General features: G+C 34.7%; 7 protein-coding genes across 9 annotated transcripts; 3 read left to right on the top strand and 4 right to left on the bottom strand.

Annotated features, from left to right (window-relative positions):
- Positions 1-56: 56 nt before the first annotated feature.
- Positions 57-1,869, bottom strand: LOC138125747 (aminoacylase-1-like). Its single transcript, XM_069041219.1, has 6 exons — positions 1,561-1,869; positions 1,146-1,487; positions 944-1,090; positions 710-897; positions 432-658; positions 57-378 (listed from the first exon to the last, which is right to left on the bottom strand). Exons 1-6 carry the CDS (start codon positions 1,670-1,672, stop codon positions 159-161), a joined length of 1,236 nt encoding a protein of 411 aa, XP_068897320.1. The 5' UTR covers positions 1,673-1,869; the 3' UTR covers positions 57-158.
- A 135-nt stretch (positions 1,870-2,004) lies between these two features.
- On the top strand, positions 2,005-4,211 carry LOC138125751 (V-type proton ATPase subunit S1-like). Its single transcript, XM_069041224.1, has 2 exons — positions 2,005-2,656; positions 2,709-4,211. Exons 1-2 carry the CDS (start codon positions 2,383-2,385, stop codon positions 3,485-3,487), a joined length of 1,053 nt encoding a protein of 350 aa, XP_068897325.1. The 5' UTR covers positions 2,005-2,382; the 3' UTR covers positions 3,488-4,211.
- LOC138125740 (pancreatic lipase-related protein 2) lies at positions 3,471-5,884 on the bottom strand. Its single transcript, XM_069041198.1, has 9 exons — positions 5,624-5,884; positions 5,467-5,573; positions 5,248-5,406; positions 4,950-5,198; positions 4,629-4,899; positions 4,465-4,577; positions 4,245-4,413; positions 3,839-4,172; positions 3,471-3,785 (listed from the first exon to the last, which is right to left on the bottom strand). The coding sequence occupies exons 1-9, from the start codon at positions 5,733-5,735 to the stop codon at positions 3,710-3,712; spliced, it is 1,590 nt and encodes a 529-aa protein (XP_068897299.1). The 5' UTR covers positions 5,736-5,884; the 3' UTR covers positions 3,471-3,709.
- Positions 5,885-6,026: 142 nt separating this feature from the next.
- On the bottom strand, positions 6,027-11,378 carry LOC138125753 (GTP-binding protein Di-Ras2). Of its 2 annotated transcripts, XM_069041227.1 has the most exons (4): positions 11,013-11,378; positions 10,552-10,809; positions 8,272-8,400; positions 6,027-6,385 (listed from the first exon to the last, which is right to left on the bottom strand). In XM_069041227.1, exons 1-4 carry the CDS (start codon positions 11,148-11,150, stop codon positions 6,380-6,382), a joined length of 531 nt encoding a protein of 176 aa, XP_068897328.1. In that variant the 5' UTR covers positions 11,151-11,378; the 3' UTR covers positions 6,027-6,379. The 2 variants fall into 2 exon arrangements, with proteins under 2 accessions (XP_068897328.1, XP_068897327.1); XM_069041226.1 differs by having other exon boundaries at positions 6,027-8,400.
- A 148-nt stretch (positions 11,379-11,526) lies between these two features.
- Positions 11,527-14,823, bottom strand: LOC138125744 (uncharacterized). 2 transcript variants are annotated; one of them, XM_069041216.1, is made up of 6 exons: positions 14,584-14,823; positions 13,930-14,532; positions 13,775-13,880; positions 12,322-12,492; positions 12,008-12,270; positions 11,802-11,945 (listed from the first exon to the last, which is right to left on the bottom strand). In XM_069041216.1, exons 2-6 carry the CDS (start codon positions 14,530-14,532, stop codon positions 11,937-11,939), a joined length of 1,152 nt encoding a protein of 383 aa, XP_068897317.1. In that variant the 5' UTR covers positions 14,584-14,823; the 3' UTR covers positions 11,802-11,936. The 2 variants fall into 2 exon arrangements, with proteins under 2 accessions (XP_068897316.1, XP_068897317.1); XM_069041215.1 differs by having other exon boundaries at positions 11,527-12,270; positions 14,584-14,821.
- LOC138125752 (DNA-directed RNA polymerase III subunit RPC4-like) lies at positions 12,635-13,778 on the top strand. Its single transcript, XM_069041225.1, has one exon. The coding sequence runs from the start codon at positions 12,722-12,724 to the stop codon at positions 13,649-13,651; it is 930 nt and encodes a 309-aa protein (XP_068897326.1). The 5' UTR covers positions 12,635-12,721; the 3' UTR covers positions 13,652-13,778.
- Positions 14,824-14,899: 76 nt separating the features above from the next.
- On the top strand, positions 14,900-17,340 carry Kaz (Katazuke). Its single transcript, XM_069041222.1, has 5 exons — positions 14,900-15,055; positions 15,342-16,041; positions 16,563-16,713; positions 16,790-16,985; positions 17,049-17,340. The coding sequence occupies exons 1-5, from the start codon at positions 15,017-15,019 to the stop codon at positions 17,148-17,150; spliced, it is 1,188 nt and encodes a 395-aa protein (XP_068897323.1). The 5' UTR covers positions 14,900-15,016; the 3' UTR covers positions 17,151-17,340.
- The last annotated feature ends 878 nt before the right edge of the window (positions 17,341-18,218 follow it).

The following is an 18,218-nucleotide window of genomic DNA, read 5'->3' as shown; positions in this document are numbered from 1 at the left end:
TGTCAGTTTGATATTGCTTTAATGATAGTTACAGGTTTGAGAAATATGATCTAAGAATTGTTTGATGTCTTTATTAAACCAGAGAGATAAATATCGTACTCATTTTAATAAAATTTGTGATATTTTGTCCATCTTGCGACCTTTTGAAAAAAATTACATTACCCACTTCTCTCCTCAACATTACCCACAGAAATCAAAATTCCGCAATAGATCTCGATTCCTTTTAGAAATGTTTCCACTCCTAAGTATTCATCATGATCGTCTAATAATATTGGAGTGTTATTAATTGGAGAAAATCCAATTACTGGAATTCCAATTTCTCGGATGTTGCGACTGTCGGTAGCTCCCGGAAATATTTGAGGTTTCAGTTTGAGTCCACTAAAATAAATCTATTACATTCTCTTTCAGATTTCGTGAAATATATGACGCACAGTTTGTCAGTAGATTTTTTAAAAGCAACCCAGTAAATGTTTGAATTGTCAAGTTTTGTGGGAAGAATTTGAGGTTGTTTTACCGGATATTCGACCCACACTCCGGCTTCTTTACACCACTGATTAACTGTTTCTTCCCATGTAGCAATATTCACATGTTCTGGAGGAATGCGACAATCAAATGTGATCAGGAGTTCTGGAGGAACCACATTTGCTTGTACACCACCCTTTAAGGTTTTTCATTAATTTACCGAAACAAAAATAAATCAGTCACTTACGCTTATTTGAGTTAGATTCACAGTGGTGACATCACCTAGGGTCCAGCTAGGATTGTCTACTAATTTTTGCTTCTCTTGATTCCTAAAAGCAAAGAGTTTGTTCAAAATGTGTGTAGCTTTCTCTCCCGCAGTGTTATCTAGAAGCAAAGACCCATGTCCAGGTCTTCCGGAACAATGAATTTTCAAGTCTAAAAATATTCCTTATTTCGATTTTGGAATAAAGCATAAACTTACGCCAGACACAACGTTCTCCGTAGAATAGTGCAAATTCGTCTGTGGGGCTAGCCATGCCTTCGTCTAGAGCAGCTCCAACATTCAAATCTTGAAAATCTTTAGTGCGTACAAAGCGTTTCATACCGTCAAATCCTCCAATTTCTTCATCTATAAGAAATTATTGTATTTATAAGTCAGACACACCGGTACGGTAGTTACTTACCGGGGACAAATGACAGATGAAGCGTCCGCTTTAGAGTTATTCCTCGTTTTTTTAGTCGTCTTACAGCTTCAAGATACTGAATTCCAACACACTTCATATCTTGGCTTCCTCGTGCATAAATGTTGTTGTGTTCGTCTATGTCCGCACTGAAGGGTTTGTGGGCCCACTTTTCTTCAAAAACCGGAACCACATCCATATGACTGTTGAGTAAAATGGTTGGCAAAGTCGGCTCAGTTCCGACCCGCGTTAGAATAACTATGGGTTTTTGGGGGACCGGAGAAACTATCGTAATTGGAAGATTTAGACTCTTAGCTTGATTTTCAAGAAATTTGATACAAGCGTCTAAAAAGATGGTAGTAAATTATTTCGAATCGCTTCAAGTTATCAAAATTGTAGGTAAATACTGATAACTTACCATAGTTCACATTTGGATGTACCGAAGGTATTTGCAAATATGCACGAAAATTGTTGATAGCTTGTGAGTCCAAGTCCGCCTTTTGATTAGCTGAGAGTTGACGAGAAAACATTTTGGGTAAAGTCTTCGAGAAACCAACTGTACTGATGTTTTTATACTCATTTCATTTAACAATCGTCTTTTAGTGGAGACTTAAGTCAAGTGGTAATATTTATCTGAATTCTTTCTAATCCGCTGGAGTAATAAAACCCAATTTTATTGTAGTAATTAAAGAATATACTGCATTATAAAAATTATCTGCTGTTGGTGTAACACTTATAATTTTTCTGTTGAAAAATAAAGATGTAATGGTGATTTTGAAGTAAAATGTTTCCCACCTTTTTTTAAACCCGATTCAGTTGAGCGCATGCGCGCAAACAACCAATCATAATTTTTTTCTAAAATTGCCGGTAGATTTGACAACCAAAAAACAAATAACTTCCGATCATATTTGCAAGAAAATATTTATATTTGTACCACTAAAACGTAATTAATTTGAATTTCCATTTACGTATTTGAGGTGTAGGTTCTAAAGTTGCAAGGTAATATTTTCCGCCGATGTGATATGACTGATATGTGTAATTAAATTGTAAAAGCAGCTGTAAAAAATAATGACTCACAAAACTGTTATGGAAAGAAATCCTATTCGTACAAATCATATTTTTAAGCATTTGTGTTAAGTTTTGATTAAGAAAGAAAACGCAAGTCACTGCGCAACTTATTGATTTTCAAACTGCTCTAAACACATGTTATATTGTTGAATGTTGAAGGAACAATTCGGAAATGTATTTTAAAAGTATACTGTTGGTCTCAACGTTAACATTTTGTTACGTCAATGGGGCTGTGTTATTATGGAGCAACAATAAATTCGCCGACATTTCCCCTTTGAGAGGTTTCAGTGACGAAAATTTGGAAGATTTGGTCAAGAAGATGGGTTATCCTGAAGTAACAGTTTACAAAAGCTCGTTTTCGTTACTACCCGAATTGGAAGTACATTTAAATGGATATTACACAGCTTACAACCCTAACGGTGACATCAGCACCGAAAATGCCACAGGTTTGTGAGTGGTGTATGACGATATTTTAATCTAATTGTAAATACAATTCAGAAATTTCTGGACAAGATCTGTCACTTTTGGAAACAAAACAACGGTTCGATTTGGCTGGAGAAGGCTCCGTTTTGTCTGTACTTGTTCTACCGAATGGACGTAGCAAGAGGGAGGTAACGCCGGGATCGAGTACAACCGAGACGTCGCCAACGACAGCAAAAGGCCCGGTTTTATACAAGGGCAAATCTAAGAAAGACATCTACACTTTGTTGTACTCCTCTCAGCCGCTCCTACTTAGAACTAGTTCTAATTCCTCTAATTTAGAACTAGGGCAGAGTACTATGGTGACTGTGAACACAGCGAGTAAAGATCCCATAACAAAACTTTTCGTAAAAGTTCGTGTCGGGGAAGACAACAACGATCTGATGGTTTTGCAGTTCTTTTTCGTGTGGTCAAAGACTTACTGGTCGCTAAAAGCGGTCAATCTGTCGAGTCTCACAGCTAATTATTCAGCCAATTTAAATATTGTTAATCAGTTCAGCGTCCCCGCTCACTTTTCATACCACTGCAACGGTGTCACCGTGTTCGCGGACACTACCAAAACTACAGAATTGCTAATATACGATATGCAAGTGCAAATTGATTCCAAGAACGGCGCGTTTGATGATGCTTACGACTGTGTGGATTTCATGACAGTACCAATTTGGTCCGGACTTTTTGTAACTGCTCTTCTAGGCGTTGGACTCATAATAGCACTGACAGCTATTAGTGAAATTAAAACCATGGACAAATTTGACAACCCAAAAACTAAACCCCTTGTCATCACTGTTGCAGAATAAATTCTTTATTTAATAAATAAAATACATAAATATTTACACGAAACGAAAAATGAAAAAAAAAAATCTTTTGACGATGTTTGGGACGGCACTCAATTACCTGAATTTGAAACATATCTGTTTAAACTTAGTGATAAGAGAGATGTGACTAATAAGAGTAATTCGGTTTGTTTCTCCTGCTTTAAAATAAATGAAAAGTGACAGGTGCAAAAATTGAACAGTCTTTCAACAATATGACGGAATCATAAATTGAGATTTTGAATTCGTCAGAGGCTTTCCATCCTTTGGACACACAGTTATACTGGAAAAATCAAGTGTTATCTGGTCTGTCGGCGAAAACTGAACCTTTCGTACCTTTGTTTGATCTCGAGAGCATCGACTGTGATCTTCTCAACATATATTTGAGGCACAGCCAAGATTCTCCAGGTCAAAGGATTGAGAACACTGCTTTGGTACCTCCATTCGACTTCAACAGCCTTAAGTCTGGGGACCTCGCTCGTTGGTACCACCGCCGTGTAAATTTTTCCGGGTTCGTGGTAACCGCCACTGTTTAAGGCAACCGGATGAGATTTGGGACCTTTACCGTCAGTTGTAGAATGCATGGTAAAAAACAGTTGTCCAATTTCACCCCCATGTTGTTTACTTTCGCCAGAATCAGAAATTTTTACTGTCAATCTGTAATGTCCCCCTGTAACAATTCAGTCAATAAACGACTAGCACTGTGTAAGCTGATTTTTGAGAATGTGACATTGCCACTTACTGCAAAACGGTTTCCGTTCACCAGTTCTAAAAAACTGAACCAGATGTGCATTGGGCGGGATTACTCTGCGTCTTATCAGTTCGGTATATTCTTTCCTTCCGTGATAACCAAATTGAATGCACCTTTGGTTTCTTCTTCCACAATCAAAACATTTTCCCAACAAGAAATCCTACAACAGTCATTTCAAAAACCATTCGTGCTGCCGAAAATTTACAAATACTTCGTAGGAGGAACAAGCCATCGTCAAAAACGAACAACCTCTATTGGGATTAATACTTTCGATAAAAAATTCGTAACTTCTTATATGATTGCACCCGAGATATTTCCGAATGCCTAAAAAGAAAGACTGTAATTTGTCGTATTTGTTGAAATTGTGACAAATACCCAAGAAAAAACTTCCGTTGGCGTCTGAAATGTACCGAACAACGCTTTTACCACATCCCGGTTGGTTGGTTCCTCCGTTGGGGTAGTAATCAACGTGTCCTATTTTCTCCGTCATTCCCAATCCACCTCTTATGAACTGACTAGCGTCAGTGTGCACCACATCGACGTATTTAGCCGCCGTGCGGTCCAACCGCACCGGTGGCTGCGCTTTGGCAAAGTGGGGCTCTGCGGGGTCCAGTCCTGTGATCCGTCCCACCGTCAAATTGAACAACTGCAATCGCTAATTAACACATCAGGTGTTTCCAACTTTTTCTTACGTACTGACTGCAGTGTGTACCCCACGTATCCGCTGAGATGCGCCCCCAGAGAGTGTCCGATGCAGTGGACATGATCCAGTTTTTTATCCCCGGTGTGTTTGGAGAGGTCGTGCAAGAGGTGGGCTGTCATCGCTCCCACGAGGCGAATATTTGCAACGGCTTGGGTATACGGCGGGCTCGAACCCCCTTGCCAGTCCACTACTATCACAGAGCAGTCTTCAAGTTTTAGGAGTTCGTTGGCCATTTCTAAAATCTATCTGAAGTTGAGGAAGGGCTTACACGTAGATGTTTGGTGTGGTTACCCAAGCGATTCCGCCACCTTCCATGTAACCATGCGAAATTACGTAAACTGGCTTTGAGGGGTCGATTCCAGAAGCAGAAATCACATCATACTCATTTAAATCGATGAAAGTGGGTTTTCTTGGATTTCTTCTCGTGTAAAGGGGGTATTTAGGTTCAATCTTGAAGAAAATTCAAACATTTGAGTCTACGTGTTTTTATAAGAAAAAAACAACCTCTACCTTTTTTAGATCTTCAGGAAATAACGATACCGGTCTTTGTTCTGATGTCCATGGAGGCGTTAATTCGAAGCACCCGTATATACCGTAACATTGTGTAGCGTTTGTAGCTGAAATCACTCACTTGTAAAATTGTTTCGCTTGATTTTGGACTACCAACTTTTTCCAATTTCCAAAAAGTAATAGTTGTAGGAATTATCTTGTTGAATACTACTCTGATTCATTACGAAAATGAGAGTTTGTATAAAGACGGATGTATTATTCTCAACCATTCTGATTTTTGGTTATATCGTGAGCGTTGATGCCCTTAAGAGTTTGAATAATAACTAATTCACATGACGGAACTGGCTTTCTTATCTGGAGACAAAGTCCATAGGTCATTTTGGCCTTTTCACTTATTTTGTCTAGACTTTCGAACCGTTTGACGCACAAAACGCAAATCGATGTCAGAAAAACCATTTATTTCGTAATGGATTTATTGTTTAATAAAACTGTGTTTACAAACAAATTCAACATCACAAAATGAGGAATGTAAAAATTTGGGATTTTTATTCTAGAATTGGTTGATAAAAACAATTAACACTTTATTCTCATTGGATATAATAACAATAGAAATTATGAAATAGGATGAGATAAACATGTAGAGAGAAGAAGTACATTGAAAGACAAACAATATATGTAAATATCTAAGAACTCGATAAAAATCTATACAGACTCTGCCAGAGAAAACAATTCAATGGCACCCACCCCGATCACAAATGTGTCAACATCAACTTCATTTATTTAAAGCACAGGTAGACAATCGATTCAAGTGGTAAACCTTTAACGTGTCGGCTATTTTTGAAATTTTATTTGCAGAAGTGCTATCGGCACTAAATCCGTTTTCTGTTCTGCTGAGCCACCTTTAACAATCCATTCAAGTCTGAAATTACAAAAATATTGGATTCAAAGAAATCAGAACAGTATTGATAAGAGGTCCGGATAACATTACGGAACCGAGAATTATTATCTTTCAATTTTACTTATTGGTACATATGCCTTGTTTTTCAATTTTTTTTATGTCAACAAATATAGATTTTTAAATCCTTCCTCGTTTTTGACGATAACCTTGATCTTTGAAAAACATTTGCAACGTCAAGACCAAATTAATGCATCTGATGTTTACAGTAATTACAACAGTTGATAAACCGCGACCGACGTTGTCACAGATGTAGATTTGGGAGATGGGATGTTGCGATGGCCCACATTGTCTTTTCTAGACTGACCTGACGTGATGGAATCAATGTTAGGGCTGAATGATACAATTACAAAATGCGATTACTGCGCGATAAATTGATACTAAAAACTATCGTACTGAATATTCCATAGGAATTTCTAGCATTTATTCTACCAAGTGATGTCAGTCTTTGTTTTATTAGTACACAAAAAACAAAAAACACCAACGTAATAAAATCATGATTCAGTTTGAGCCGAAGAAAGACGATTTTTATTTTTTTTTGAATTTTTTTGAATAAGTATTTTGAGTAAAACGACTTGAAATTATCTACAAGTATACAAATTTGTTCCTTAAGTTCACTATATTAATAACAATTTTTACTAGTAAAATAAAAGTCAATTTCTACAATAAAATGACTTTTATTTTAGTACTGCTAATAAAAGCGATTTTTCCAATTTTACGCAATAAATGTAGTAAAATGGCTTCTACCGAGCAAAGTCAAAAGTATTTTTGAGTACATTTTTTGCTACACTATTTTTTATTTAGTTCTTTATATATTCGTTGCATAAATACGTTTATAAATCGATCACAATTGCAGTTCATATAGTGAACACTATAAAGCGTGAATAACAAATATTAATAACACGAACAATTTTTTTCTTTTTTAAATGTTGCTTTAGCACCCAGTCTAAAAATGTTTAAAAGTGAAACCATCAAAGCAATTCAAACGTGCATTCAACAACTAACTGGTCCTCTATTTAAATTAAACTATCACATAACTAGGGATCACAAATAATTTATGGATTCATCCAATGAAATGCTTTGATGGACGTGGCATTAATGAGTATGCACACACTAACCCGTAACTCACAGCATAATTGTCATTAAACTTACTTCAACATTTTCGCAAATGCATACTCTAATGCCCTTAATGAAATGTAATAATCGCTAGCACACTACGTTCGTTAAACTACAATTTCTCTTTCTGATATGCTATTGTGACATGTGTGATGTGTATGTTAATGTAATTGAATAGCACAAACATACAAACAACGTACTAGCTTTTCGTATTCAACAACATGTGATGGATGGACCCGACTGCGTTGTAAGTTATCACGTGATACAAACCAAGACGCAATGGAAATGCAAAACAGTGCTGTCCATGTTTTAAAAATCTTGTAACATCAAACAATCAATGAAAAAGGAAAAACCTAACCCACGAATGAATGAATAAGTGCCAGCAGTCGGCCCTCAACAAATTAGGACCGAGCAAGTGAAAAAGTGCGGTTATGTACAGGACAAAAACATGTAGAGTAGCTAATATTGTCCACAGAGATGGGCACTTTATCGGTTAACAGTCAACAAGGGTTTACACGCAACGGAACGGCTTCCCACTTGCCCGGCCATTAAAGCTTGGTCAGGTTAACAAGTATTTTGTGATATTTACAAGGGGTAAATACTTGCAAATATCAGAAATTATCCATGATCATTGCAATTTTCGAGACAGCTCTGACAACACGTGCGGATTACATCAGGTCACATTTGTCTTTGGCGACGCGGCTGTTTGCTTTACCTCCAACTTGGAGACTCACGTTTCTGGATTTCTCCAAGTTCAGCAGCTCCTGAAAGAGTTGTTTCACGTTGTGGTTCGTCTTCGCAGACGTTTCCATGAAGCTCACGCCCCACTCCCCTGCTTGAGCCTGTCCCTCCGACGTACTGACCTGCAAGAATGCGATTTGTTCTCGTAAAAATATCATCGTAAAGTGACATTAATATTTGATGTCACAATCTCTATTATACTCTGTACTATACAAAAATTATCGTCATTTTTCTGATAGTGGTCGTTTCACTTTTACACTGATACTTCTGTATAACATAATTATACTACCTTCCAAAGTGACCATGGCATAAGAGATCCCTTTCTACTAGCGACCACCGAAAGTGGTCTCAAAAACTATCAATCAATATTATCAACAATTACAGCTTAAAGCTTGGATCAATTTTTTAAAGAATTTGAAACTCATAACCATAACCCATTATGACGTCATTTAAAATATCTATTTTGAATTATTGACGTCAAAATGTGATTATTCTTGGTTACGTTACAACTTTTCAAAGGAGACACCTATTTCAACAATTGGCGTGTTGTAATGAAATTTTTTAAAGGATAGCAAAGTCAAGGCAATAAATGTAATTCACAAAACTGGACGTTGTTTAGGGTAGTAAAATGCTTTAGCGAAAACAAAAAGTGTAAATTAATAGAAAATTACAATTAAAATTAAAAATGAACTTTAAAAAAACGTTTTTGAATAGAAATTTGTGCCATTTTTTTGCGTTTGTTTTTTATTTTTTTATTTTAATTGTGCATTTCCCGTGATAAATGTAACCGAATTTCTCCAGTGAGAGAATTGTTGTTTTTGGCTTGATAAACTATTGTTGCTAGTTCTACAGCAAGGATGATGAGTATTATTACTCACTCTTCTATTATTTATTATCATATGCTATTATACATATTATTGGTAATGTTATAAATATGTAATAGCAGAATTCTAAAGAAAAATGACATCTCCAAGTTAGAATACTCCGTGGTCCTTCCCACAGTCGGCGACGTAAGGTGTAAATTTACAAACATTTGGAAAAAAGTTTTTAAAAAACAAGAACAAATGTTTGGAGCGATGAAGATTTTTTTCACAAAGAATTTCTTCGGAATATTGTGAAATTCTTTCTGGGGCTTATTTTGTTGTCGGCACTCTTTTTGCGCCTGCGCAGCGACAAAAAAATAAACGCGTACGTCGGGTCGGGTTATTACTGTCTGTAGCGCAGTTAGATATTAGACAATGACAAATATAGATTGGAAACCACTTAAACATCATAATTTACAACAGATTTAATCTAGGTACTTTATTAAAACAATTAGTCTTCCAATTATTATATAACGAATTTTAAATGCAAGCAGTAATACTTTAATCAGTTGTAATTCGATACCTTTATTTACTATGAAATCTGGACACTCCTGGCATCATTGACAGTCACTTGACAATTCGTTTTTGTGTAATTTTGAAATATTTTTTGTTAATTAAAATGTGCTCCAATGACAAAAGGATCGATATGATATTACGAGTAATATACGATGAGTCAGTTTCTTAAATAAGTCCAACCATAAAAAAGTTTAAAATTATTCATGTTTTTGGATCCAGTTATGAATGAAAAATGTATTACTGGCTGCATTTAAATTTCGTCAGGGTCGGAAAGTTAAGTGAATCAGGCTGTATCTCTGGCTAAACACTGAAGCATACTTTTTGGGTTGATGACATGTCAAATATTTATTTTGTAAACAACTCAGTTTTAAGTCTAAATTCTTTCTATACTTAAAATTTGATTACTATTATTAAGTAATTTATGTTTAAAAACATGACACTGCCATTTTATTATTTCATTTGCATAAATACGCAACTCATTAATTTTTTAATACCTATGTGCAGTTGCGGAATTAAAATTTCGGGCAGTATTGTCAATGTCATGATATAAACTCTAAAACAACCTTTACGTTAATAACCTCATTTTTTACTCTTGGTATGCTTTTGTTTTTTTGGCATTCAAAAATTGTGATTTGTGGCATAATAATGGGTGGGCAACATATTAAAGTGATGATTTAATTACACTCAGTGCAATTAACTCAACATTCAAAATTGACTGTGTGACTGCCACAGTAAAGTTTAATTTTTGAATATCAGTCTCAGTCATGATGACAGTAAAAGGTGGTTTACAGAGATTTTGTTGAAGTGACAGAAAAATACTGCCCAAAATTTTAATTCCGCAACTGTACTTTGGATTCTCTATTTTATTTACAAAAAAAAAACTGTTCCACCTACCTCTCTGAGTTCCGCGCTTTCATCGCATTTATTTCCAACCAACATAATTGGAATCTGACTCAGATCTGGTCCTTTTAATTCCCGAATTACCTCCCAAATTGGGCGTAATTCTTCAAGACTCTGTCGACTGCACACTGAATAAACCAGAATAAAAGCATGGCCTTTGCTTATAGACAATCTCTGCATAGCAGGAAACTGATGTGAGCCAGTTGTGTCAGTTATTTGAAGAGTACATATATTCTTGTTGCAACTTATTACCTAAAACCAAGTTACATGATCATACAAATTGAAATAATCTTAATGCATAACTTAAATTGCAACATATGACTTACCAAAAAAATAACAAGCTTTTAAATTATTACATCAAGAAACAAAACCAAGCAACAAAAACTGAAATAAAAAAATAAAATAAAACTATAACATGAGATGTGGGGTGGTTTCACAACTTCAATTTGTCTTACTTGTCGATAGGTATCTTCGATGGTTGGTATATAACTCTCCCTAAAAGTGCCTTTAACAAATCTCAAGACGAGAGAGCTTTTACCCACACCTCCGGCTCCAAAAACCACTACACGATAATCATTGCTTTGTTCTGGCATTTTTGAAAATCAGATTTCAAAACTTGAAAGAAAGAGGTTATATGAGGTATAATTCGTGACTGATTTTCAATGTTAGTTGTCCCATTTCGTTGATTAATTAACTTGATTCACTTATGATCGATGGCTTTAGAAAATCAACTTGTTTTCGTTATTTTTTTTGCAATAAATTTGACTAAAATTATGACGTCATTCTTAAACTAAAAATTTGTATTGATTGGCCAATGGCCACCACAAGCCATCTCACACAAACGTCAACAACTACTATTACAGGTTTCTATGATTCCAAATTGTATTTTTCATTTTTAACTTTCATCAAATATTTTTAATTTGCTTTGTACATCAGTTTAATTTTATTAAAATATACGGTACAAGAATATTACTTCCATAAATATTTTATTGACGTTTTATAAAAAAACATGTTCAAAATGGCGTAAATAAAGCTCAAGTTAAAAAACTCATAAATAGCCAGACTTGTACACAATTGTCTGTTTAGTAAGATTTAACATACAATACTTAATTTAATTTGTAATTCAAGAGTAGAAACACAGCCATTGTTAAAATTACTAAGAAAAATAAAAACTTTACAAGGTCTTAATCTATAAAGTCTTGAACAATAAAGTAGCAATTCAAATTTTAAATCATATTTCTACAAACGAGTCTGTACTTGAAACACTGGTAACACTGGTACTGTCACCGCTAATTGCTTCATTGGGTGCGTCTGTTGTTTTTTGGAAATTTTCACTTTCATGTACATCATTACCTTCTTGAATAGCACGTTGATTATTATTAGAATGACTTGAAGAATTATCATTTGATATATCTTCAACTAAAGTTCTATGATTCGTAGACAACCCTACCTCTCTTGTGTTATTTCCATTTCTTCTATGTCTGATCACTCGACGATTACCTACATAGATTACTCCTCTTCCATTACTTTCATTACGATTCTCTATTCTAGGTGGAACTCTTGCAGGTTGACCCAGTTCAATTGTAAACAAATGAAATAAGCTTAACTTAAATTGTGGTTTTGTAATGAAAAGAAATATTATAAAAATAATTGCACATGAGCTTATTAACATTATGGGAAACAGAACAGCATTTAAACCCCAAGGTAGTGAAGCTGAAATACAATAATGTAAAAATTGGTGCCACCAATGAAATGATTACTCACTAAACATGCCCCGGCCGAATTTTCCAAAGGCTTCGCCAATATTGCCGCAGGGTTCCACTATAAGCGTTTTAAATTGGCGTGTTAAAACTTTCGATGGTGCTACGAAGTACTTGTAATTTTGAAATGTGGCTTGATAAAACGCTTTACAAGGATTCTCGCCAAACGTCGATTCTGAAATTAACAGATGTTTGAAAATTGAAATTTAAATTTCGCGCCATTGTTGCTCGATTTCACTACAACAAAAATCACCAAGAATAGAATTATTTCATTGGCTACCTTACCAATCCATTACACCACAGACTAGAGAATACAAATGTGCTTTCCTGTATCTCTACTTCTGTTTTTGTTGTTACCAACTTGTCATCGTGGTTGGAGGGTGGTTTAATTTTGTTTTGTAAAAATGGAAGACAAGAAGTTAATGAAAAGTGTAATGGAAAAAGACGGTCCAGGAGGTCGTTTGCAATCATTGAAACTGCCACGAGATCTAAGTTTAGGGATAGCAAAACCTAAGAAGCAATATACACCTAACCTCAATGTTGTTAGAAACAAAGATAAAACAAAGGAGTTCCTTAAAAAAATGGACCAAAAGCGAAAAGACAGGCCTTCAAATAGAGAGAAACATGACAAACATGACCACAAGCAGCGCTATTTACAATCCACTGGCGTTTTTTCCCAAGGAACGGGAGAAGTTAAAAGGCTCAATTCACATATGGAGAAGCGTGTTAACCTTAGAGACAGTAGCACTGTCTCTAATATGGTTTTGCCTACAATTAATAGAAATACCTGGACTGTAAATAAGAAAGCTGAGGATGTTGTATTAGATGAATTAATGAACTGTGATGTAGATAGTGATGATGAAAAAGCGTCATTTGCACCATTAACTTTATCTTCGGAACCTACTAAAGTTAAGAAAGAAATTATAAAAATAAAGAAAGAAGAAAATGATATCTACGAAAATTTACCAGATCCTTTTAATTATGATCACTACAATGAAGAAAATCCTGCATTAGCCCTAGTGAAATTGCCAGATTCTTTTGCTGGAAAAGGCCTCAGTGATGATCCTAATGTTAAAAAGTTATTTGACTACCCATTAAGTAATATGTTGGAAGGACAAATTGGCAAACTAGTTATCAGAAGATCAGGCAAGATGGAAGTTCAAATAGGAAGAATTGGATATCAATTAAATCCTGAAAATACATTCGAGTCGAAAGAAGAACTGGCAGCAATTGTAGAAGGACACAATGGAGAAACCTGTATAGCCGTGTTGGGCAATATTTTAAATAACTTTGTTATGTATCCTGACTTTGACTCAATTCTAAAAAAGAAATAATAAGTACTAGTGTGAATGTGAAAAATGTGGCCCATGTCCTTCTTGTAAATATGTATTATGACTGAGTTTGCTTACTTTGCTAATTATTTATTTTACTGTTTTTGTTAAAATAAAGTGACTTACCAAACTGTGTTTTCATGTATGTCCACCAACTCATTTTCTGCGGGTCACATTCTGGTGGTACTGACCCTAGTTTTTTGATGAGAACCATGTTATTAATTTCTTCTTCCTAAACTTAGTGTTTTGAAACATTACCACATAATAATGAGTTAACTTACTTGTATCAAGTGCAGATACGTAATCACAAAGTCTGCTATATACATTAAAAATAAAAAGTACTTTATAATTAACATCCATGTAAAATTTGCTTTTAATAATTTATAAGTTATGTATAGTGCAAGACATGCACTAACTAAGGCACCAGATGTTGGATTAAAAATTATTAAATATAAGTTTTCTTGTGCTGACAATATTGCTTCTTGATATTTGTCAAGAGGGGTTTTCTGCAGAGCATTTTCTAATATTGAGCTGATGTCATTAAAAATTTGATCCTCGGATTCCACACTTCTTGAAAAATTCAGCAAAAACTGATGTTCATTTGGAGTCAATTTTATATGCAAGTAGCCCTGATGGTATCCTACTATATCTTCAAAATCTAGATATGCATTATTTAAAATTAAACGAACAACTCTTCTTAAGTGTATATCTGAAGTGCACTTCTTAACACTTATGCCTTTATTTGGATTTTCTTTTAAATAATTTTGATCATGTTGGGGCAAGTTAGTCTTTGAATTTGAGTCCATGCTATGTGGATCTACCCAGTCTCCCTCTGTTATGCATAAGCAACTTAGAACAATCAAGAAAGGCATTATTGTTTGCATCTGGAACAAATTTAATTAGGAAGCTATTAATCATTATAATTACTTGCTAACCTTGATTAAATCTTAAAATGTTTATTTTATAAAAAATACTTTAAAAATAATACATTTGCTGCAAGTGTTAAAAAAAAGATTGTATCATAACACCTGTCAACACAAGGGAGATCAAAATAACGACACAAAAAGTCCTGACATATTAAGTGCTGAGTAAGATTAGTAAATATCAAACTTCTTTTATGTTATGATTTGATTTCAACAAATTGTAATACGTTAACAAGACTATGTTGGAAAATGTTGAATTTTTGTATTCTATTCTAGCCTTGTAAAATTTTGGGGTTTTTGAGTTTTAGATGTTTGTTTGGGGATATTAAGGGAAAATTTGACATCCGCCAGAAGTCAGAAACACAATACACAAACTAAATCAGCTGTTTCCGAGGTCAGTTCAGTCAGTTTGACGTTTTATTTATGTTTTTATTTGTGCACCAAAATGGCAGACCTTAAATCTCTGGAGCATCCCACGTTGAAGGTAATTTATTCAGTGTTATCTTCACTTATAAAATTTCTTTTGCAAAAATACTTGACAACATTTAGAGGTTATAACCGACTTAATTTTGAAACGATTTGGCAATCGTTTTTTCCGATCAGAACAAGGAGTTTTTTAGAATTTCCGCATTCAAATTCGAGCCCATACTGTTCTGTATCACCTAGATAGCGACGACATTTTAGATTTATTGTTCTAACGTGTTGGGGCGTCAATATACAATATCAAGTTTATTGAGTGTTGTTAATCAGTAATTAGTAACTATCCCTAGGTACCATATGAAATATTGAATAAAAAATTCAGAACTGCGCAAAAAACGTTGGATCGCGAAGCTTCACACGTACAACAGGCCGCACGTGAAATCGAAGACACCATTTCCGGCGGTAATGTAAAAGCGAGAGACATTACGTCATTTCTCGGAGGTATGGTCGAAAAACTCCAAGTACTTAAGCGCAAGGCTGAGGAGAGTATCTCCGAGGAATTGGCGGCTTCAAATGTTTGCAAACGACGTTTGGAGCACTTGAAGGAAAGGGAAACATTAACTACAACAGGAAATATTTCACAAGGGGCTGTGAATCAATGGAGACGGAAACGTTTAGATAGGATGCTAGTTGAGTATTTTCTTAGGAACGGTTACTACAACGCAGCCATAACTCTTGCCGAAAGGAGTGACATTAAGGATTTAACAAATATAGATATTTTTCTGACATCTCGTGAAGTAGAGAGGTCCCTTTCTAACCATGAGACTACAAAATGTTTGCTTTGGTGCCATGACAACAAATCAAAATTGCGTAAACTTAAATCAAATATGGAATTTAACTTGAGGATTCAAGAATTTGTTGAACTGATCAGGACTGATCGCAGAATGGACGCGGTCAAGCATGCAAGGAAACATTTTCCTAGTTTCGAAGATGAACATCTTGCTACCATTCAACAAGCCATGGCCCTGTTGGCCTTCCCAGTCAACACAGGTTAGTATCAATTGAATTTGCTTCAAAATTATTCAATTTAATTATCTAATTGTTCAGTTAGTCAATAAATCAACAACACATTGTACTTGTTACATGAAATAGTATAATTAATAATGAATTAGTTGACACCAGATTTTGTGATTTCATTTCTTCTGATATTTTTATTCTCAGACATGTAAAAAAATTAAAGTGCGGTTAGAAGAAATAAATCTTACACAAAAAATTAGATCCATGTAGTCTTAAGAACAGGAGTATTATAAAAGTAAAAATTAAATAAAAACACGAGTAGCTACAATAAATATGATTGTTTAGATATATTTTGATTTGGGAACTGCATAGAATGACTTTTACGTAAAATTACGATGTTTGTTGAAGCGACAGATTCATGTTGTTTCTTCTGGACATTTTATAACTTGTCTATTTTCCTTTTTTATTCTTGCTCAACATTGTCTATTGGTAAAATGTCATCACCGCTAGCAATTCACCTTTGAGCTTAACAAATGTTTGTATTTAATTTTCAGAAATAGGTCCATATAAGGCGCTTCTTGACGAGACCAGATGGGACACTCTCATAGAGGAGTTTAGACAGGAAAATTACCGTTTGTTTCAGCTAGCTTCGCAATCCGTTTTTACTGTGGCCCTGCAAGCTGGTCTTTCAGCACTCAAAACGCCATATCCTTTCACGCAATGTTTTTTAAAAATTGCTTTTGATTTAAGATTTTGTACCATTTTCCTTAACACTACACACTCAGTGCTATTCTGAGAACAGCGAGAACCGCAATCCAGCTTGCCCGGTTTGTCAGCCTTGTTTGAACCAGTTAGCGGAGTCTCTGCCGTTCGCTCATTGCTCACAATCTCGTCTCTATTGCCATATTAGCGGACTACCGTTGAACGAAAATAATTTACCAATGATGTTGCCGAACGGATATATTTACGGAGAGCAAGTGAGTTCGATGTTTTTTTTTCTTTTATCTAAACGAATTGAAATTCGTCGACTCGTTTTGTAGGCGCTAGAACAAATGGCTAAAGAAAACAACGGTCAAATAATTTGTCCTAAAACTAAAGAAATATTCCCGTTTAAAAAAGTCGAAAAAGTTTATGTTATGTAAATGTGATACTCTTCTTTTTCTGATTTATAGTATTTAATTATACCTCTACAAGTTTTCTGATTTGTTTAAGATTTAAGGTTACGTTGAGAAATTGTTAAGTAAAATAGTTAAAATTGTGTAACTGTATTCGTAGGGATATTTTTTTAATTTACGTTATGCTTCTCGAAATAAAAATATGTTCAATTCATAATATTGTTTATTATTAGGACAGTACCTATAAATCATTCCACTACACTAAAACGTACATTTTAAATGCCTTTTCTTGAAATATTTTTTTATTATGGAAACAAATGTTGCCAGAAACTCTCAAGCCCTTGCGATGATCGTGCATATTACAAATTTGACCAAATAGAAAAAGTCTTACTTTTCTCTATTTGGTATGTCCGCTGCGCATCGTACATATCAGACTTTTGTACAAAATATTTATTTATAAAAATATAATGAAACTGCTCAACAATTTGAAAGTTTCCTAACTATTCTAAGGTCAATATTATGTAAACAAAGATCGACCTAGCGTAATAACAGAGAAATAACATTGGTCAGAAAGACCCTGTATTTTATATCATCTAGTTAAAGAGAGTTGAGGTGAAGTAGAGCATTAACAGTGTCGACATAGGTACCTTAAACTACACATTTTCTGAACGAGAAAAGTAAAATTTTGAAAAAGTGTCCCACAAGATTTGCACTGTGACAATCTCACTTGCAGGATAGCCAACTTTTACTCTTCTCGCTCATCAAATACACAATGGACGTGTTAACTAATCTTTTGTGAATCAAGTCACTGGCTTTTATCTAAATCATTTCGGTGCAAAACATCAATACAACACATTTTATCCTTCCAGTATAAATAGACTGAAACCTGTTCAACAAAAATGTTTTGACACCACAGAATTTACCGATTAGAAGTACAATTTTCCTAGTTACATGGAATTCATTATATATTTTTGGCAGTTTTTTTTTTGCTACAACAGTCCATGTTAGAATAAAGCTTATGTCATCCTTCATCCGATAAAATTCCACTGAAGGTGTACACTTAAAGAGGGCAGCGCTTCTGCTAGTCTGATAAGT

This window comes from Tenebrio molitor, chromosome 3 (assembly GCF_963966145.1).
Source record: "Tenebrio molitor chromosome 3, icTenMoli1.1, whole genome shotgun sequence".
In the NCBI taxonomy this organism is placed as follows: domain Eukaryota; kingdom Metazoa; phylum Arthropoda; class Insecta; order Coleoptera; family Tenebrionidae; genus Tenebrio; species Tenebrio molitor.
This window is presented reverse-complemented; position numbering and strand designations above follow the sequence as displayed.

Coding starts and splice junctions, on each gene's coding strand:
- Kaz (XM_069041222.1), top strand. CDS start 15,017: ATGGCAGACCTTAAATCTCTGGAGCATCCCACGTTGAAG. Junction 16,714..16,789: donor CTTTCAGCACTCAAAACGCC/ATATCCTTTCAC, acceptor AACACTACACAC/TCAGTGCTATTCTGAGAACA. Junction 16,986..17,048: donor GATATATTTACGGAGAGCAA/GTGAGTTCGATG, acceptor CTCGTTTTGTAG/GCGCTAGAACAAATGGCTAA.
- LOC138125747 (XM_069041219.1), bottom strand. CDS start 1,672: ATGTTTTCTCGTCAACTCTCAGCTAATCAAAAGGCGGACTTGGACTCA. Junction 1,488..1,560: donor ACATCCAAATGTGAACTATG/GTAAGTTATCAG, acceptor CCATCTTTTTAG/ACGCTTGTATCAAATTTCTT. Junction 1,091..1,145: donor TCATCTGTCATTTGTCCCCG/GTAAGTAACTAC, acceptor AATTTCTTATAG/ATGAAGAAATTGGAGGATTT.
- LOC138125751 (XM_069041224.1), top strand. CDS start 2,383: ATGTATTTTAAAAGTATACTGTTGGTCTCAACGTTAACATTTTGTTAC. Junction 2,657..2,708: donor CAGCACCGAAAATGCCACAG/GTTTGTGAGTGG, acceptor AATACAATTCAG/AAATTTCTGGACAAGATCTG.
- LOC138125744 (XM_069041215.1), bottom strand. CDS start 14,532: ATGCAAACAATAATGCCTTTCTTGATTGTTCTAAGTTGCTTATGCATA. Junction 13,881..13,929: donor CGTATCTGCACTTGATACAA/GTAAGTTAACTC, acceptor CACTAAGTTTAG/GAAGAAGAAATTAATAACAT. Junction 12,271..12,321: donor ATTCGGCCGGGGCATGTTTA/GTGAGTAATCAT, acceptor ATTGTATTTCAG/CTTCACTACCTTGGGGTTTA.
- LOC138125752 (XM_069041225.1), top strand. CDS start 12,722: ATGGAAGACAAGAAGTTAATGAAAAGTGTAATGGAAAAAGACGGTCCA.
- LOC138125740 (XM_069041198.1), bottom strand. CDS start 5,735: ATGGTTGAGAATAATACATCCGTCTTTATACAAACTCTCATTTTCGTA. Junction 4,414..4,464: donor TGGCTTGTTCCTCCTACGAA/GTATTTGTAAAT, acceptor TGACTGTTGTAG/GATTTCTTGTTGGGAAAATG. Junction 4,173..4,244: donor TGAACGGAAACCGTTTTGCA/GTAAGTGGCAAT, acceptor GAATTGTTACAG/GGGGACATTACAGATTGACA.
- LOC138125753 (XM_069041226.1), bottom strand. CDS start 11,150: ATGCCAGAACAAAGCAATGATTATCGTGTAGTGGTTTTTGGAGCCGGA. Junction 10,810..11,012: donor TCGAAGATACCTATCGACAA/GTAAGACAAATT, acceptor ACTTGGTTTTAG/GTAATAAGTTGCAACAAGAA. Junction 8,401..10,551: donor AAAGCGCGGAACTCAGAGAG/GTAGGTGGAACA, acceptor GCATTCTTGCAG/GTCAGTACGTCGGAGGGACA.